At 42.4% G+C, this 13,622-nt stretch overlaps 1 protein-coding gene across 5 annotated transcripts in view; it reads right to left on the reverse strand.

Annotated features, from left to right (window-relative positions):
- Positions 1-13,622, reverse strand: part of Dym (dymeclin) — a 259,589-nt gene that overhangs the window by 119,537 nt on the left and 126,430 nt on the right. For 3 of the 5 annotated variants that reach the window (XM_076912452.1, XM_034518362.2, XM_076912455.1), the window contains one exon: positions 5,267-5,431. The exons of the other annotated variants lie outside the window; for them this stretch is intronic. In XM_076912452.1, coding sequence (XP_076768567.1) covers positions 5,267-5,431 — 165 coding nt within the window. The remainder of the gene's footprint in view (positions 1-5,266; positions 5,432-13,622) is intronic. 5 annotated transcript variants of the gene reach the window in all.

Below are 13,622 nucleotides of genomic sequence, written 5' to 3' on the forward strand. Positions count from 1 at the left end.
CATTTGAGGAAACTCATTTTAGAAACTGTCTTAGGTTCCGGATGAAGTTGCAGACTTTTGAAAGAGAAACAAGGCACCAGATGTGATTTTTTTTTTTAAACCATAGTATAAAAAGACACCAATGGGGGCTGGAGAGATGGCTTAAGAGCACTGACTGCTCTTCCAGAGGTCCTGAGTTCAATTCCCAGCAACCACATGATGGCTCACAACCATCTGTAATGGGATCCGATGCCCTCTTCTGGTGTGTCTGAAGACAGCTATAATTGTACTCATATACATAAAATAAGTACATCTTAAACAAACAAACAAAAAGACACCAAATGGGCAAACAAAACAAAACTAACCATTTTAAATCTGAGAGCATTATACTTTAAATAACGTCATGTTTGCTTAGATACAACACTGAGCCATCCCTGGACAGGGTATAAAGGGGGCTGAGGCAGGAGGATTGAAGCTACACAGTGAGTTAGTGGAGAGATCTGTCTCGAGAAAAACAACAAAAGTCCCGAGCAATGCCATATGTAAATCTGCTTTGACAAACGACCCTGCCCCAGAATGCATCATGTGCTTTCCTGTAAGTGGCCCCTGAAACTTGAGCTCTCTGTTCTAATGAAGCTTCTCCATCAATTTTTAGTTCAAACCTTGTGCCTGAGAACATTTCAGAAGCTATCTCCTTTTCACTAGTGTGTTCCATTCAAGAAACAGTACAAAGCAGTACCAATAATTCTATCTTATCTTTCTGTCTTGGGAATGAAGCTCTGTTGCTACTGAGTCTTGGACTACAAACTCAGTGATGGCCGGGGCGGCACCTGTTATTTCTCTGCAGCAGGCAGCAGTGGGGTGGTCAGTACCCCAGAATGTGCTCCTTTCTACCCAGCACATGGCCGCTCTGCTGAAGTCTGGATTTCAAGTTGCTCATGCAGGTTGGCTACTTGGGACTAACTTCTACTCAGATGAATGTGAGTGTACCTTAAAAACAGCAACTTACATTGGATGCCATTTCCCTCTGTCTCCTACTGTGTGAGGTGCACACTTTATGGTGAGCTAGCCTAGACTCCAGACGAGGTTGAGATTCAGGGCATATGGAGGACAAGGCAGGAGGACTCTGTGAACCGCTGACGGGGCTTTTACGTGGTAAGCAGGCTGCTAATGTCTTGTCTAATCTACTCTTAGGGTAGAGGCTCTGTTTTCTATCTATACACAAAAGTTTAAAACTACATCAGCTCCACTAAAAAAAATAACTACATTCAGAGGTGATTTTTTTCCCTGCCCTATGACATAACATCCATCATTTCTGATAGATTCTAGAAGAATTTTATGAACTTCTCCCAGAAGTTCATGATCACTGCTCATGGCCAAGTACTCGCTACCCAAAGACAGAAGTCAATGCCACCTTGTTTGACATGCTTAATTGAAACCCCATATTTAAAAGCCAAAGTGACAAAAGAAATTATTGCAAACATTCCTGCTTTTTTTCTCAGAACCCTAGAATCAAGCATCATAAAACTTAAGAGTAACTCAAAATAAATTATCCGTACAACAAAGTATCTCAACATGCAACAGCCTTGATTTCAAGTTCTCACTGTCTGACTTGACTGAAATAGTATTAAACAATTATATATTATACACATACACACAAAACTTAATTTTGTATAGTTCCTAGCAATGAATTAAAATTCTCAGTTACTAAAAATTCTGGTTTAAACAGAGGTGAAATCTAGAGCTGGGAGCTTGAACAGAGATCCAAAGGCCCCAGGTTGGGAGTGGAGGAGTTTCCAGATGTGGGAGTGGAGGAGTTTCCAGATGTGGGAGGCACAAAGCTTGGTGAACTACGTCCTCCCGATTAAAAAGATGCTGTCATCTCACATTAAGTAAGAACACTGTATAATACAAGTCCCTGCAATTACAATCAGACAAATATACTTATTGAGAGATGTTTTCATGGAAAGGATTTGAGAATTGTATATAAACTGAGTCATTCTTATTTTCAAAACTTTTACTCTGATGAGAAATTGTAAGTACATAAATAAAGGCACAATAGTGAAGCACAACTGAAATACTGACTTCGGTGTTGCACACCAAGGTCTATGAATGCTGTCAAACGGAGACTTCTCAGGAAGGAAGCAGTCTCAACAAAATCCCTCCAGCAGGAGATGCTTAAAGTACCCATGGTGTGTAAGCAGAGGAGGATTGAGTCAAGATGCATGGTGTCAAAATCCCAAAGGCATCGTCTGATAAGAGGGGTCCAGACATTTGTGTGTTCGCTCAAGCACAGAGCTAGGGCAGCGGGAATCCCGGGTAGGCAGGCTTAGCATCCTTCCAAACTCCTTCCTGAGGAGCAGCCAGATGATCCCTCTGAGGTCTGCAGACCTCTGACACTGGAAGAGACGTCAGTGACTGCTGAGCTACATCAGTCCTCACAGCAGTCTTTCCTTCAGACCGCATTAACAATCTCCTGAACGCATGCGCTTGTGCTCTCTAGGAACTAAACTATACAGGAAGCACTCTGCGTAACCCAGAGCCGCTTGGTTCTGTGAGTGTCTGCCTGCTCTATTCAGTCTGTCCTTCTGAATAGTGTCATTCTGTTGAACGAATGCCTCCACCGCTGGGGCACGTGTCCTTGCAGATACAGGTTGTTAGACACTTGCAAATTAGCATGGTATGCCAGGGTGACCAGGGCCCTCTCTTACACATGCATCTTATCCTCAGGTATGCCCAAAATGCAGCAGTCTCCTCTGTGCTATTCTACAGGGGTGGGGCTGAGGCTGAGAGCTGGTGGAGGAGAGAGGCCTGGACTCCATGTCCCTAGCCTAGCAGGCCCAGAGCCCCAGGGCAGTACATCTGGTAACCAGTCCAGGACTGAAACAAGGAGGTGAAAACTCTTGGAGAACAGTCAAAACATGTTTAAAAACACTAGAAAGCGTCCGGCCCACAGTGTTTCTTCAAGAACCAACCTAGGCTGAGCAGGCCTGGCAGGCAGTTCATTACAGATACATGATAAGCCCGCATCAGCCTCAGGGGGTGGGGGTGGAATCAAAATACCCCGAAAAGGCTGAACATCCTAAACCTTATCTGAGAAGAAAGCAAAGAGTGTGAGGAGCGGAGAGGTCGGCAAGGTGAAGGTGCCGAGTGACGGATGTGGAAAGCAGACTCAGAACTGCATTCCAAGTCAGCCGTGGAGACAGCCAGCTGCAGCGCTCAGGCTGAGCAGCCACTCTGCTCTCTGCTCCCCACCTCTGCCCACCTGCTCACTTTGCTCTCGCCCCTCATCCTTCCCACAGTATCTTTCTTGGACGTTCCTCCCTTCCCTTTCTTTTGTCTGTCTTCTCAGTTGACCCTGTATTTCTCTCTGCTCCAGCATGGCAAGATTGTAACCCAATGGCAAATACACAGTTTCACAAATGGCAGAGGGTAGGACACTGCTGCCAATGATATTAGTGAGGGCTAGCAATGTGTGGGGTGCTATAAACTGTAGGATGGAGAGTGGTGATGATGATGATGATGATGAGATATTGACTTCAGGGGGCTTGTAGGGTGATAGGACGGACAAAGAAAAACAGAATACAGTATGATGGTTACTTTTAAGTTCAGCTTGGCTAAGGGTGATGCCCTGTTTGCTTAAACACTATATGTTGCTGTAAAGGTATCTGCAGATACGCTGGACATGTAAGATCTGCTGACTTCAAGAAAGTAGTTTATTGTCTATAATTGTCTATAATGTGACCAAGGTTCATCCACCCGATCATTATGTCTCCCAAGAGAGGAGTTCTGCTTCCAGACCTCGAGAAGCACCTGCCTGTGGATTTGGAACACTGGACTGCAATATCAGTGCCTACCTGAATTGACAGCCTGTTAACATACCTTACACATATCCTGGCTGCTACCATCAGAGGCATCAATTAAGAGCCATCTCTTTCTTAATATCATCCCCTCCCCACGGCCCAATCTCTTCAGTTTTGCAGAGAGCCCTGCCAAATGATATACTTACTAGTCAACAGGAGCAAGATCAATTATCGGACATCTTGGGGGTCCGATGACTGACAGCGACTCTCCCCATTCTGCACAATCAGACAAGCTCTGTCTCCAAAGCCTCCAAGTATCATCACTTACCAAGCCAGTGGCTTTCAGTCTGGTCAATTCTTTCTGTTTTGGAGACTGGGTCTCAGAGTGTAACAAGCTGTCTAGTCCTGAACTTGTGAGCCTATGACCACACAGCCTCCTGAGCACGGCAATTATACCTGGCTTGTTTGCTAAATCCTCATATATTAGGAACTGAAGAGCTTATTTTGCTTTTACTCGCCCCACCATAATATCTATAGTATATTATCACCATGAGTCTGTAAGACCTTTACTACAAAAAATCAGCCAAATAGAGCCACATGATTTTCCCTTCCTAATAAAGTGCTTTCACTTAGACATCATGTACAGTTCAAAGTTTCTGATGTTCCTTCATCTGTAAAGGTCAACTGCGATTCAGATGTTTTCCATTTTGTGTTTAAGGTTGCCATGGAGTTTTTCCTTCTCCTTTACAACACTCGGCAGTGAAGACACTGCCTTAAATCATCTTCTCCAGCTACAGTATAGAGGCACGAGGCACTTCTGGCTTACAGGAAATGTGTGCTGAAACCACAAGCAGCCATGCTGTACTGCCCTCCAGTTTGGTACGATGCAGTCATCAGCAGCTGTTGATCCTCACCAACACGGAGACACTCCGCCTGTCTCTTCACACTTCTACCATCTCTCTGGTTAATTTGCACTTGCCTAAAACTCAATGCAACCTAGCTTTTTGACTTCTCTGTAGTAAAAGAGTAATGACCATAGAGTCTAAATGAATCATTTCTACCATCCTAGAGAGTCAAGGCCACTCAACTGAGCACACCTGTAAGAGCGGGGTGGAGCCCTGCAGTGCGCTCTCAGGTGTGCTGTACACCAAGCAAAGGACTCCTTTACATGTTGGAGCACCTGCAACTCACAGCTCAGACACTTATCAGACAAAGCACGGCAACAAGTGAAAAGCTCTACAGGGGAACAGAGTGTACACAAGAGTCTCTGCTGGTGAAAAGCTGCCTCCTCTCCCAGAAACATAAGCTTCTCAAGAAGACATTTATAAGAAAATAAATGCAAGCCATTGCAGGATTGATTATTTGGTAGTAGTATCTTAAATATAACATTTCACCTTTATCAATTCATATGTGTCCCATTAAAACATGCATTTACCAGGACCACAACATGCAGCATGCATAAATGGACAGCAGAGGTTAATAACCTGGAAGCATAGGATCTGAGAATGTGAGAGCAAGTTAGAGACAAGAGTTCCTCTCCATTGTCACTGGGGGCCGAGAAGCAACGCTGATGTGCGGAACAGGGAGAGCAGGGGGAATACAATCTGTCCAACACATAAACATATCTCCGCAAGTGGCGGCAGGTATAACTGAAAGACAAAGGCAAAGGGAGAGAAACAGAAGAAAGACGTTTTTCTTTGAAAACACCAAGTCATCCTTTCTATCCTCAACGCTCTCTGTGTATCTGCACTACATGGTTCTGGGATGGGCAGTGCATGGGGCTGTCGTTAGAAGAGCATGAACAAGAAACAAACGACTAGAGTAAAAATAGACAAGGATCTGAACGAACACCTCACCAAGGATACATGTAGATGGCAAATGAGCGCCAGACAGACAGCACTGCACACCGTGTGGTGTTCCAGAGTTCACGTCAGCACTACACACTTGGTAGAACAGCCGCTATCCCACCACTGACAGTGCAGCGGCTGAGGAAAGAACAGAGGGCAGCAGGACCTCTCATACCGCTTGAAGAACTCCACAGTGGTGCAGCTTCAGAAGGCAGAGGTGCAGTCTCTTACAACACTGCCATCATGTGCCTTGGAATGTGCCCAAGGGCACTGAGAACACATACACATACGGGAGTGTGCACATGCATGCTTATAGCACTTTTATTCATAAGGTATCTTACCACAGGCAACTAGGTGCTAGATAGAAATGGGTTACTGTGACGTCACACCTGTGTACGTTACTAGGTGTGAACCCAAGTGTACATTACTAGGAAAAAGCTACTTTGCAAGTATATGTTATGGTTTCAGGTAGATGAACTTCTAGGAAGGGCAACTACAGTCTACAAAAGAACACAGTTGTGAGGGGCTATAGGGAAGGCAATGTTGAAAAAGCAAAGCAGCAAGAATTCATCATGAATACTGTTCATTACACACTCGCCCAAACCCAAATACTCTTAACCCTATGCAGGCTTTGGTGTGTGTCAGCACAAGCTCATGCGCCGATCAAGTGCTCCACTCTGGAACAGCATGTACACAGCAGAGAAGACTGAAGAGGACAGGAGGTATACGGGAATCCTCTACATATTCGGTTCAATTTTACTGTAATCCTAAAATTTCTCTTTAAAGAAAAAGTAAAGAGAAAGTCTCAACATATTACAGTGTCATTAGTGAGCCACATAAGATGGACCTGGGTGGAGTAAGGAGACAGTAGACAGCTCCACTTCACAGTGGCACTGTGCAATTCTGAGAACATTACAACATGAAAGACAAAGGGGACAAGGGACTGTGACTCAGGACTCCCAGAACGCCAGGTCTAGTATGGCCACAGGCTGGCTCACAACACTGGATATTTGGTCTCTATAATCCTTGTTCCATAAACAATACAGACCCCCCCCCCCAAAAAAAAAACCCCAAAACCAAATAAGAGAGAGAGAGAGAGAGAGAGAGAGAGAGAGAGAGAGAGAGAAAGAGAGTATAAACTCTTTAAAGTTCTACAATCTTTTGAGGTAATGTAACAAAAAAACAAAAGTGGAATAATAAAAACCATTGTTGTCAGAACAATTTCCCTGGTGGCACACTGTAGAGCACTTAAACACAGCAAGTTCAGGGGCTGAAAAGATGGTTCAGTGGTTAAGAGCCTGATTGCTCTTCCTTCCAGAGGTTCTTGGTTCAATTCTCAACACCTAGTGAGAGCTCCCAACTGTCTGTTACTCCAGTTCCAAGGGATCTGATGCCCTCTTCTGAACTCTGCACATGCTGCATAGACACACACCCAGACAAAACAGATCTGACAACACAAACAAAATGATGAATTAACACACCTAGATTAAGTCTCTAAAAACCATCTTAAAGAATCACACCCAAAAGTATATAAAGTTAGCAAATGTGTAACAGGTTTCTTTAAAGTATATCAAAGCCGGGCAGTGGTGGCGCACGCCTTTAATCCCAGCACTTGGGAGGCAGAGGCAGGCGGATTTCTGAGTTCGAGGCTAGCCTGGTCTACAGAGTGAGTTCCAGGACAGCCAGGGCTACACAAACAAACCCTGTCTCAAAAAACAAAACAAAAAAACAAAACAAAACAAACAAACAAAAAAGTGTATCAACCCCCAAATAAAACTAATAAATGGAAAGGTTTGAAAACAACAAATTTAATCGGCAAACCACTCATCCATTAACAACTAACCCACCAATCAACCAGGTAGCCAAATACTGTGTACGGAATATTATGTACCAGCCTTCTACATGTGTATCTGTGCTGTATACCAGCCTTCTACATGTGTGTGATTGTGCTGTATACCAGCCTTCTACATGTGTGTGACTGTGCTGTATACCAGCCTTCTACATGCGTGTGATTGTGCTGTATACCAGCCTTCTACATGTGTGTAACTGTGCTGTATACCAGCCTTCTACATGTGTGTAACTGTGCTGTATACCAGCCTTCTACATGTAACTGTGCTGTATACCAGCCTTCTACATGTGTGTATCTGTGCTGTATACCAGCCTTCTACATGTGTGTATCTGTGCTGTATATCAGCCTTCTATATGTGTGTAACTGTGCTGCATACCAGCCTTCTACATGTGTGTGACTGTGCTGTATACCAGCCTTCTACATGTGTGTGACTGTGCTGTATACCAGCCTTCTACATGTGTGTAACTGTGCTGCATACCAGCCTTCTACATGTGTAACTGTGCTGGCTATGAAAAGAGGGTGGGGCAAAATACAGAGCCCTGCTGCTACACTGTCAGAGGAAAGGACAGGTTAGATAACAAGAAAACTCAATCAAAACTAAGTCATAAGATGCTGATATATTTATATTTATATTTTCTTGAGTTTTTATTCTTTAATTCTTGAGTGTTGGAGTTCTTAGTAAGATCCTACACTACTTCAGGCAACTTCTAGACTGTGTGTATCTGTGCTGTATATCAGCCTTCTACATGTGTGACTGTGCTGTATACCAGCCTTCTACATGTGTGTGATTGTGCTGTATACCAGCCTTCTACATGTGTGTAACTGTGCTGTATACCAGCCTTCTACATGTATGTTTTAAAGATGTACTTATTTTATTTATATGGGTATACTGTCACTGTCTTCAGATACAGCAGAAGAGGGCACTGGATCTTATTACAGATGGTTGTGATCCATCATGTGGTTACTGGGAATTGAACTCAGAACCTCTGGAAGAGCAGTCAGTGCTCTTAACCACTGAGCCATTTCTTTAGCCTGAGAATTTTAAAAAATTTAGATAATTATTTATTTGTTTATATTGTATGAATATGTATGTATGTATGTATGTATGTATGCATGCACGCATATATATATGTATGTATGCATGCATGCATGCTGTATGAGTGTTTTGCCTGCATGTATGTATGTGCACCCATGTGTGTGCCTGGAGCTCCTTCAAGTCGGAAGAGGGTATTATGTCCCCTGAAACTAGTTGCAGATAGTTGTGAGCTACGAGTGGGTGCTGGGACTCAAACCCAGGTCTTCTGCAAGAGAGCAAATGCTCTGAATCACTGAGTCATCTCTCCAGCTCCTCTCAAAAAAACATGTTCTTTGGGGTTTTGTTGTTTTTTTGTTTTGAAAAAGAATCAGTGGGCAAATGAAAAAAATTAAATACTAGCACATACATATGGAACAATATATATATTTGAAATTAGTGTTAAATTTCTTTTTGTCCCTCCCTCCCTCCCTCCCTCCCTCCCTCCCTCCCTCCCTCCCTCCCTCCCTCCTTCCTTCCTTCCTTCCTTCCTTCCTTCCTTCCTTCCTTCCTTCCTTCCATTCTTTGACACAGAGTCTCTCCACATAGCCCTAGCTATCCCAGAACTAATTATGTAGATCAGGCCTTCCTAAACTCACAGAGATCTGCCTGCCTCTGCCTCCCAAGTACTGGAATTAAAGTGTGGGCTACCATGTCTGGCAGTGTCAAATTTCTTATTTTGAAAATGTAGTTATTTTTAAGAGACATATATAGCACGCAAAAGACCTGTACAGGTTCAATCCAGACAAAATTCCAGCATGGAAAACAAGAAATGGGTACAAAGTCCCACCCCTCACCAAGAAGGTATTTGCAACTGACACTGCTAGGAAAGGGAAATGATTTTCCAAACGCTTGTCACTGGATATACCAACCTTACTGCGGGGCGCCGGGCTCCACTGAACAGCTGGCCAATACAGAACAGATTCCATGGTTTGTAGGTGGGCTTTTTGTTTCATCAAACATTTCAAAATAAGAGATACACACAATGATGAAAAACAGTAGTTAAATGTTAATGTGTGTAAAATCTGGGAAAATGTGAATGGAAATTATTTGTACAATTTTTGCAATGTTTTATGAGTCCAATTTCAAGATAAAACATTTAAAAAATAAAATGAACACTAAGACATCAAATGAATGTATTTTTTAATTAAAAAAAAAAAAGAAAACAGAACTAGTATCTCTTACATGGCGAGTGCCAGGCTTTCGAGATTATGGAGTTTATATCTAGAGCCATGACATGTCATTCTAACCTCTACATAAGTGTTGGAAACCAGAAGACTATAGCGTGGGAAATAAGTGAATGTGGTCTGGAGTCAGACCATTTAAAAAAAAAAAAAAAAAAACAACAAACAGGCCTTGCTGCTCATGAAACCCTCTCATAACAAGTCTCCTTGTGTCTTCTTACAGGAACACACGAACATGGCCCATATTATGTAATGCACAGTTCTGACATGTTACTTGATATCTTGCACTTCTAAAATGTTCTGTCCTAGAACAACATTCAAGTCTGCAAACCATGCCAAAAAAAACAGGCAAAAAGGGAAGATTTGAAGAGAACTCCACAGTGAAGTCTCCTACTAATGTATTTTACTGTGCTTTGACAATAAAATTGCAACATGTTTTCAGAGTGACATCTTTGCAGAGTTGTTTTCTTACTTACTCACATGTTTAAAGAACATTTCAGGAAAATGATGTTACCGGGGCAGGTTCGACTTAGAACACTCTGGCATTTTTTCTCCTTTCCCCTCAGTTTCCTCCCTTTCTTCCATTCCTGTATTCTCTCTCCCCCTTCCTCTGAGAAGACTTAACACATCCACTAACACATAAAAAGTATTTTGACAAAAACATTATGAGAAAAGAAAATTACATGCCAACATTCTTGATGAACAGCTGCAAAAGTCCCCAATAAAACACCAACAGTGACATTTAACAGTATCCTAAAGTGATAGTCACTATGATAAAATCTCTGAATGCAAGGATGGTTTGACGTATGCAAATCAATAAACATTATATCAAAAAATGGAAGGACAAATGCCTTATTTGTTTAGTTGCCTTATTCATGTGGAAAAGGTATCAAAAATATTCTCTTAAGATTAAACTCCTGCAGGTCAGGAGTTTAGAGGGAATGGCGTGTTTACCAACACAATAAAAGGACCCCTCTGCTAACAATACACTCAGAGGAAAACCCAAGTCTAGAAAATGAAGGACACCCAATTTCAGCATTTCTACTCAGCAGAGGATTAGAAGTCCTTGCTAAAGCAACTAGGGGAGAGACAAAAATAAATAATAGCTATGTTTCTGGTCTATTATAGCTTCTAAACATACCACCTAAGCGTGTCATGGTTTCTCGTCACATAATGAGACCCTATCATCATTTACTGTCACCTCCACAAACACAAAAAACACAAAACAAACAAAAAACCCAAAACAACAACAAAACATTCCATGGAAGACTGTTTCTAGACATAAAACATACATGTGCCTGAGACATCCTACTAATGTTAAAACAAAGGAAGAAACTACCACAGGAGACTGGGGTTCTTTCTGCCAAACTGCTACAAGAGACAACACAGTGTCTTCCAGCAGTTAAAAGGCAAATATGAAACTATGACTGATTACTTATCAAGTAATTGAAATATATAAACCATACACACAAATCTTAGGATTCATAATAAGATGAAACAAACATGGAAAATCCCAAATGAAAATATATTGGTTTCTTTTAGAGGTAAGAAAGAAATCATTACCTGTTTCTGAAAATTAAATACTGAATATTAAAAGAAAAAATTAGCAGCAATCCTAGCTATCCAACTAAGCAGTGCTGCTGTGGAATTCTACCTTAGAAACTAAGTGTTCAATATTATAACCGAGGAACTTGCTTGACAGCCAGAAATAACTAGTTCAAAGGTCACTAAGTAGATGGGGCAGTCACATGAAAGAATGAAGGTAAAATCTAAAATGAAGTGTTAACACCATCATCATGTGTACACTGATAAATCTCACCATGTCCAATGTAATCAATATGTATTTCCAGTATGACAGAACAGGAATACTTGCTATCTTATTTGCAAAAAACTGAATTTGATTACTTGTCTTCTGGAGAATCTCCATCTCCTAAGAATTTTCAGTTCATAGGAACAAAAAGGGGTGTAAGAAGCAAGAACACAAACCCAGAATACAGAATCTGTAAGACAGGCAGTCTGTTAACTAGTAAGAAGTGCGAGTTCATCAAGCAAAAAGAGGCTCAGGAAACAGCTGAGTTAGCAAAGTCCTTCTGCAAGCACAGCGACCTCTTCTTATGGTGGCTTTCATCTCAGGTGGAGCAGCGCAGCCCTGACAGGAGGATCCAGGGGCCACTGGCCAGCCAGCCTTGTTTAATCAATGAAACCCTGTCAAGTCCCCGTGAGAGACCCTGTCTCAAAAGAGGAGAAAAAGAAGGGAAAGAAGCAAGGTCGGGGAGAAGGAAGAAAGCAAGCGACAGGAAAGTAGGGGGCATTGTACTAGATTACAAAGTGATGGCCTCCTATTAAAACAGCTGGACAGTGGACACCTGTAGTTCATCTATCTCTAAATATCTAAGAAACAAAAATGTTGTGGGAGTACCATATGAGAATCCTGTTCTAGACTAACCAAAATTAAGACTTTTTGGATAATCAAGTATAAAGTGGACATGAATTTGCTATCAGATGGCACTAAGAAACTGTGGCCAATGTTCTTAGGACAAATGAATTAAATAATCAAATTGGTATGGCTATATTGAAGTGTTACAAACGAGAAACTTCATCTGATCAGATAGACAGCAAAACATTTTCCTGTAAAAGTAAAAATGTTGACAGAATGTAAAAGATGCAAAGAGCTGAGGAGGAGGAGGAGTCCGACAGAGGGACCACAGAGAGACCACAGGGAAAGAAATACGGCAGAAGTTAGCCTTGAGGGAGAGGGGAGAAAGTGGGATCTTAGCACTGAGTGCAACAGGCAGAGCTCTGCCTTTGACGTGATCAGTCTGCTGGTGGACTGCAAAGGGGAAATTCATAGCAGACCCAGGAAAGTCCACAGGGAAGGGAGGAGGCTGAGATCACAGATGGCAGAGAAGAGACGGATTTGAGACACGCTTATTGACAAGGTTTGGCAATGAGCTGAACTCGGTCAGCAAGGGGAAAGAACTCAGTCCTGGGTTTCTAGATTCCATGAAAGGTACTGTCATTTATTTTACTGAGACAGGAATGAGAAAATATGGTCAAGAAAGACCAGAAAAGAATAAGGTTTCCATTTTGAATTTAAAGTGAACCTGAGAAGACGCAAGACATTATCCAGTGTCTGACTGTCCACACCTGACATAGAGCCCAGAAGAAATGGCTGCCCTAGAGAGGTATTGTTCTGAAGGTGGAGTAGCTATGGTCACCCCATAAAGTGGGGAAAGAAGATGGGTTGGGGGTATATGCTGGCTAGCTTGTATCATCTTGAAAGGAGCTATAGTCATCTGAGAGGAAGGAACCTCAACTGAGAACATGCCTCCATAAGCTCCGGCTGTAGGCAAGCCTATAGAGGGCATTCTCTTAATTAATTGATGGGGAGGTCCCAGTCCATTGTGAATGAGACCATGGCTGGGCTGGTGGTCCTGGCTCTTTAAGGAAGCAGGCTGAGCAAGCCATGAGGAGCAAGCCAGTAAACGGTACCCTTCCATGGCCTCAGCATCAGCTCCTGCTTCCAGGATCCTACCCTGTGCAAGTTCCTGTCCTGACTTCTTTCAGTGATGGACTTTGATGTAGTTTATTTAGACTGAACCAAATAAGCCCTTTCCCGCTGAACTTGTTTTTGTTCTGGTGCTTTATGACAGCAGTGGGAACCATAACTAGGATGGGGGGCTATTCTGATTTCCTTAGGTCCCCTTGAAGTGTGTATGCTGAAATTCTAACTGCCACAGAAACAGTATTAAGAAGCTATGTCTTTGGAAAGTAACTGGAATTAGATGAAGTCATCAGAGTACAGCCTCGTAAACAAGATTAATGTTTGAGTCTCGAGAACTGGTTTCTTTGTATATTAAAGGCACAGAGAAAAAACACTACCTAAAA

Source organism: Arvicanthis niloticus, chromosome 14 (assembly GCF_011762505.2).
Source record: "Arvicanthis niloticus isolate mArvNil1 chromosome 14, mArvNil1.pat.X, whole genome shotgun sequence".
Classification (NCBI taxonomy): domain Eukaryota; kingdom Metazoa; phylum Chordata; class Mammalia; order Rodentia; family Muridae; genus Arvicanthis; species Arvicanthis niloticus.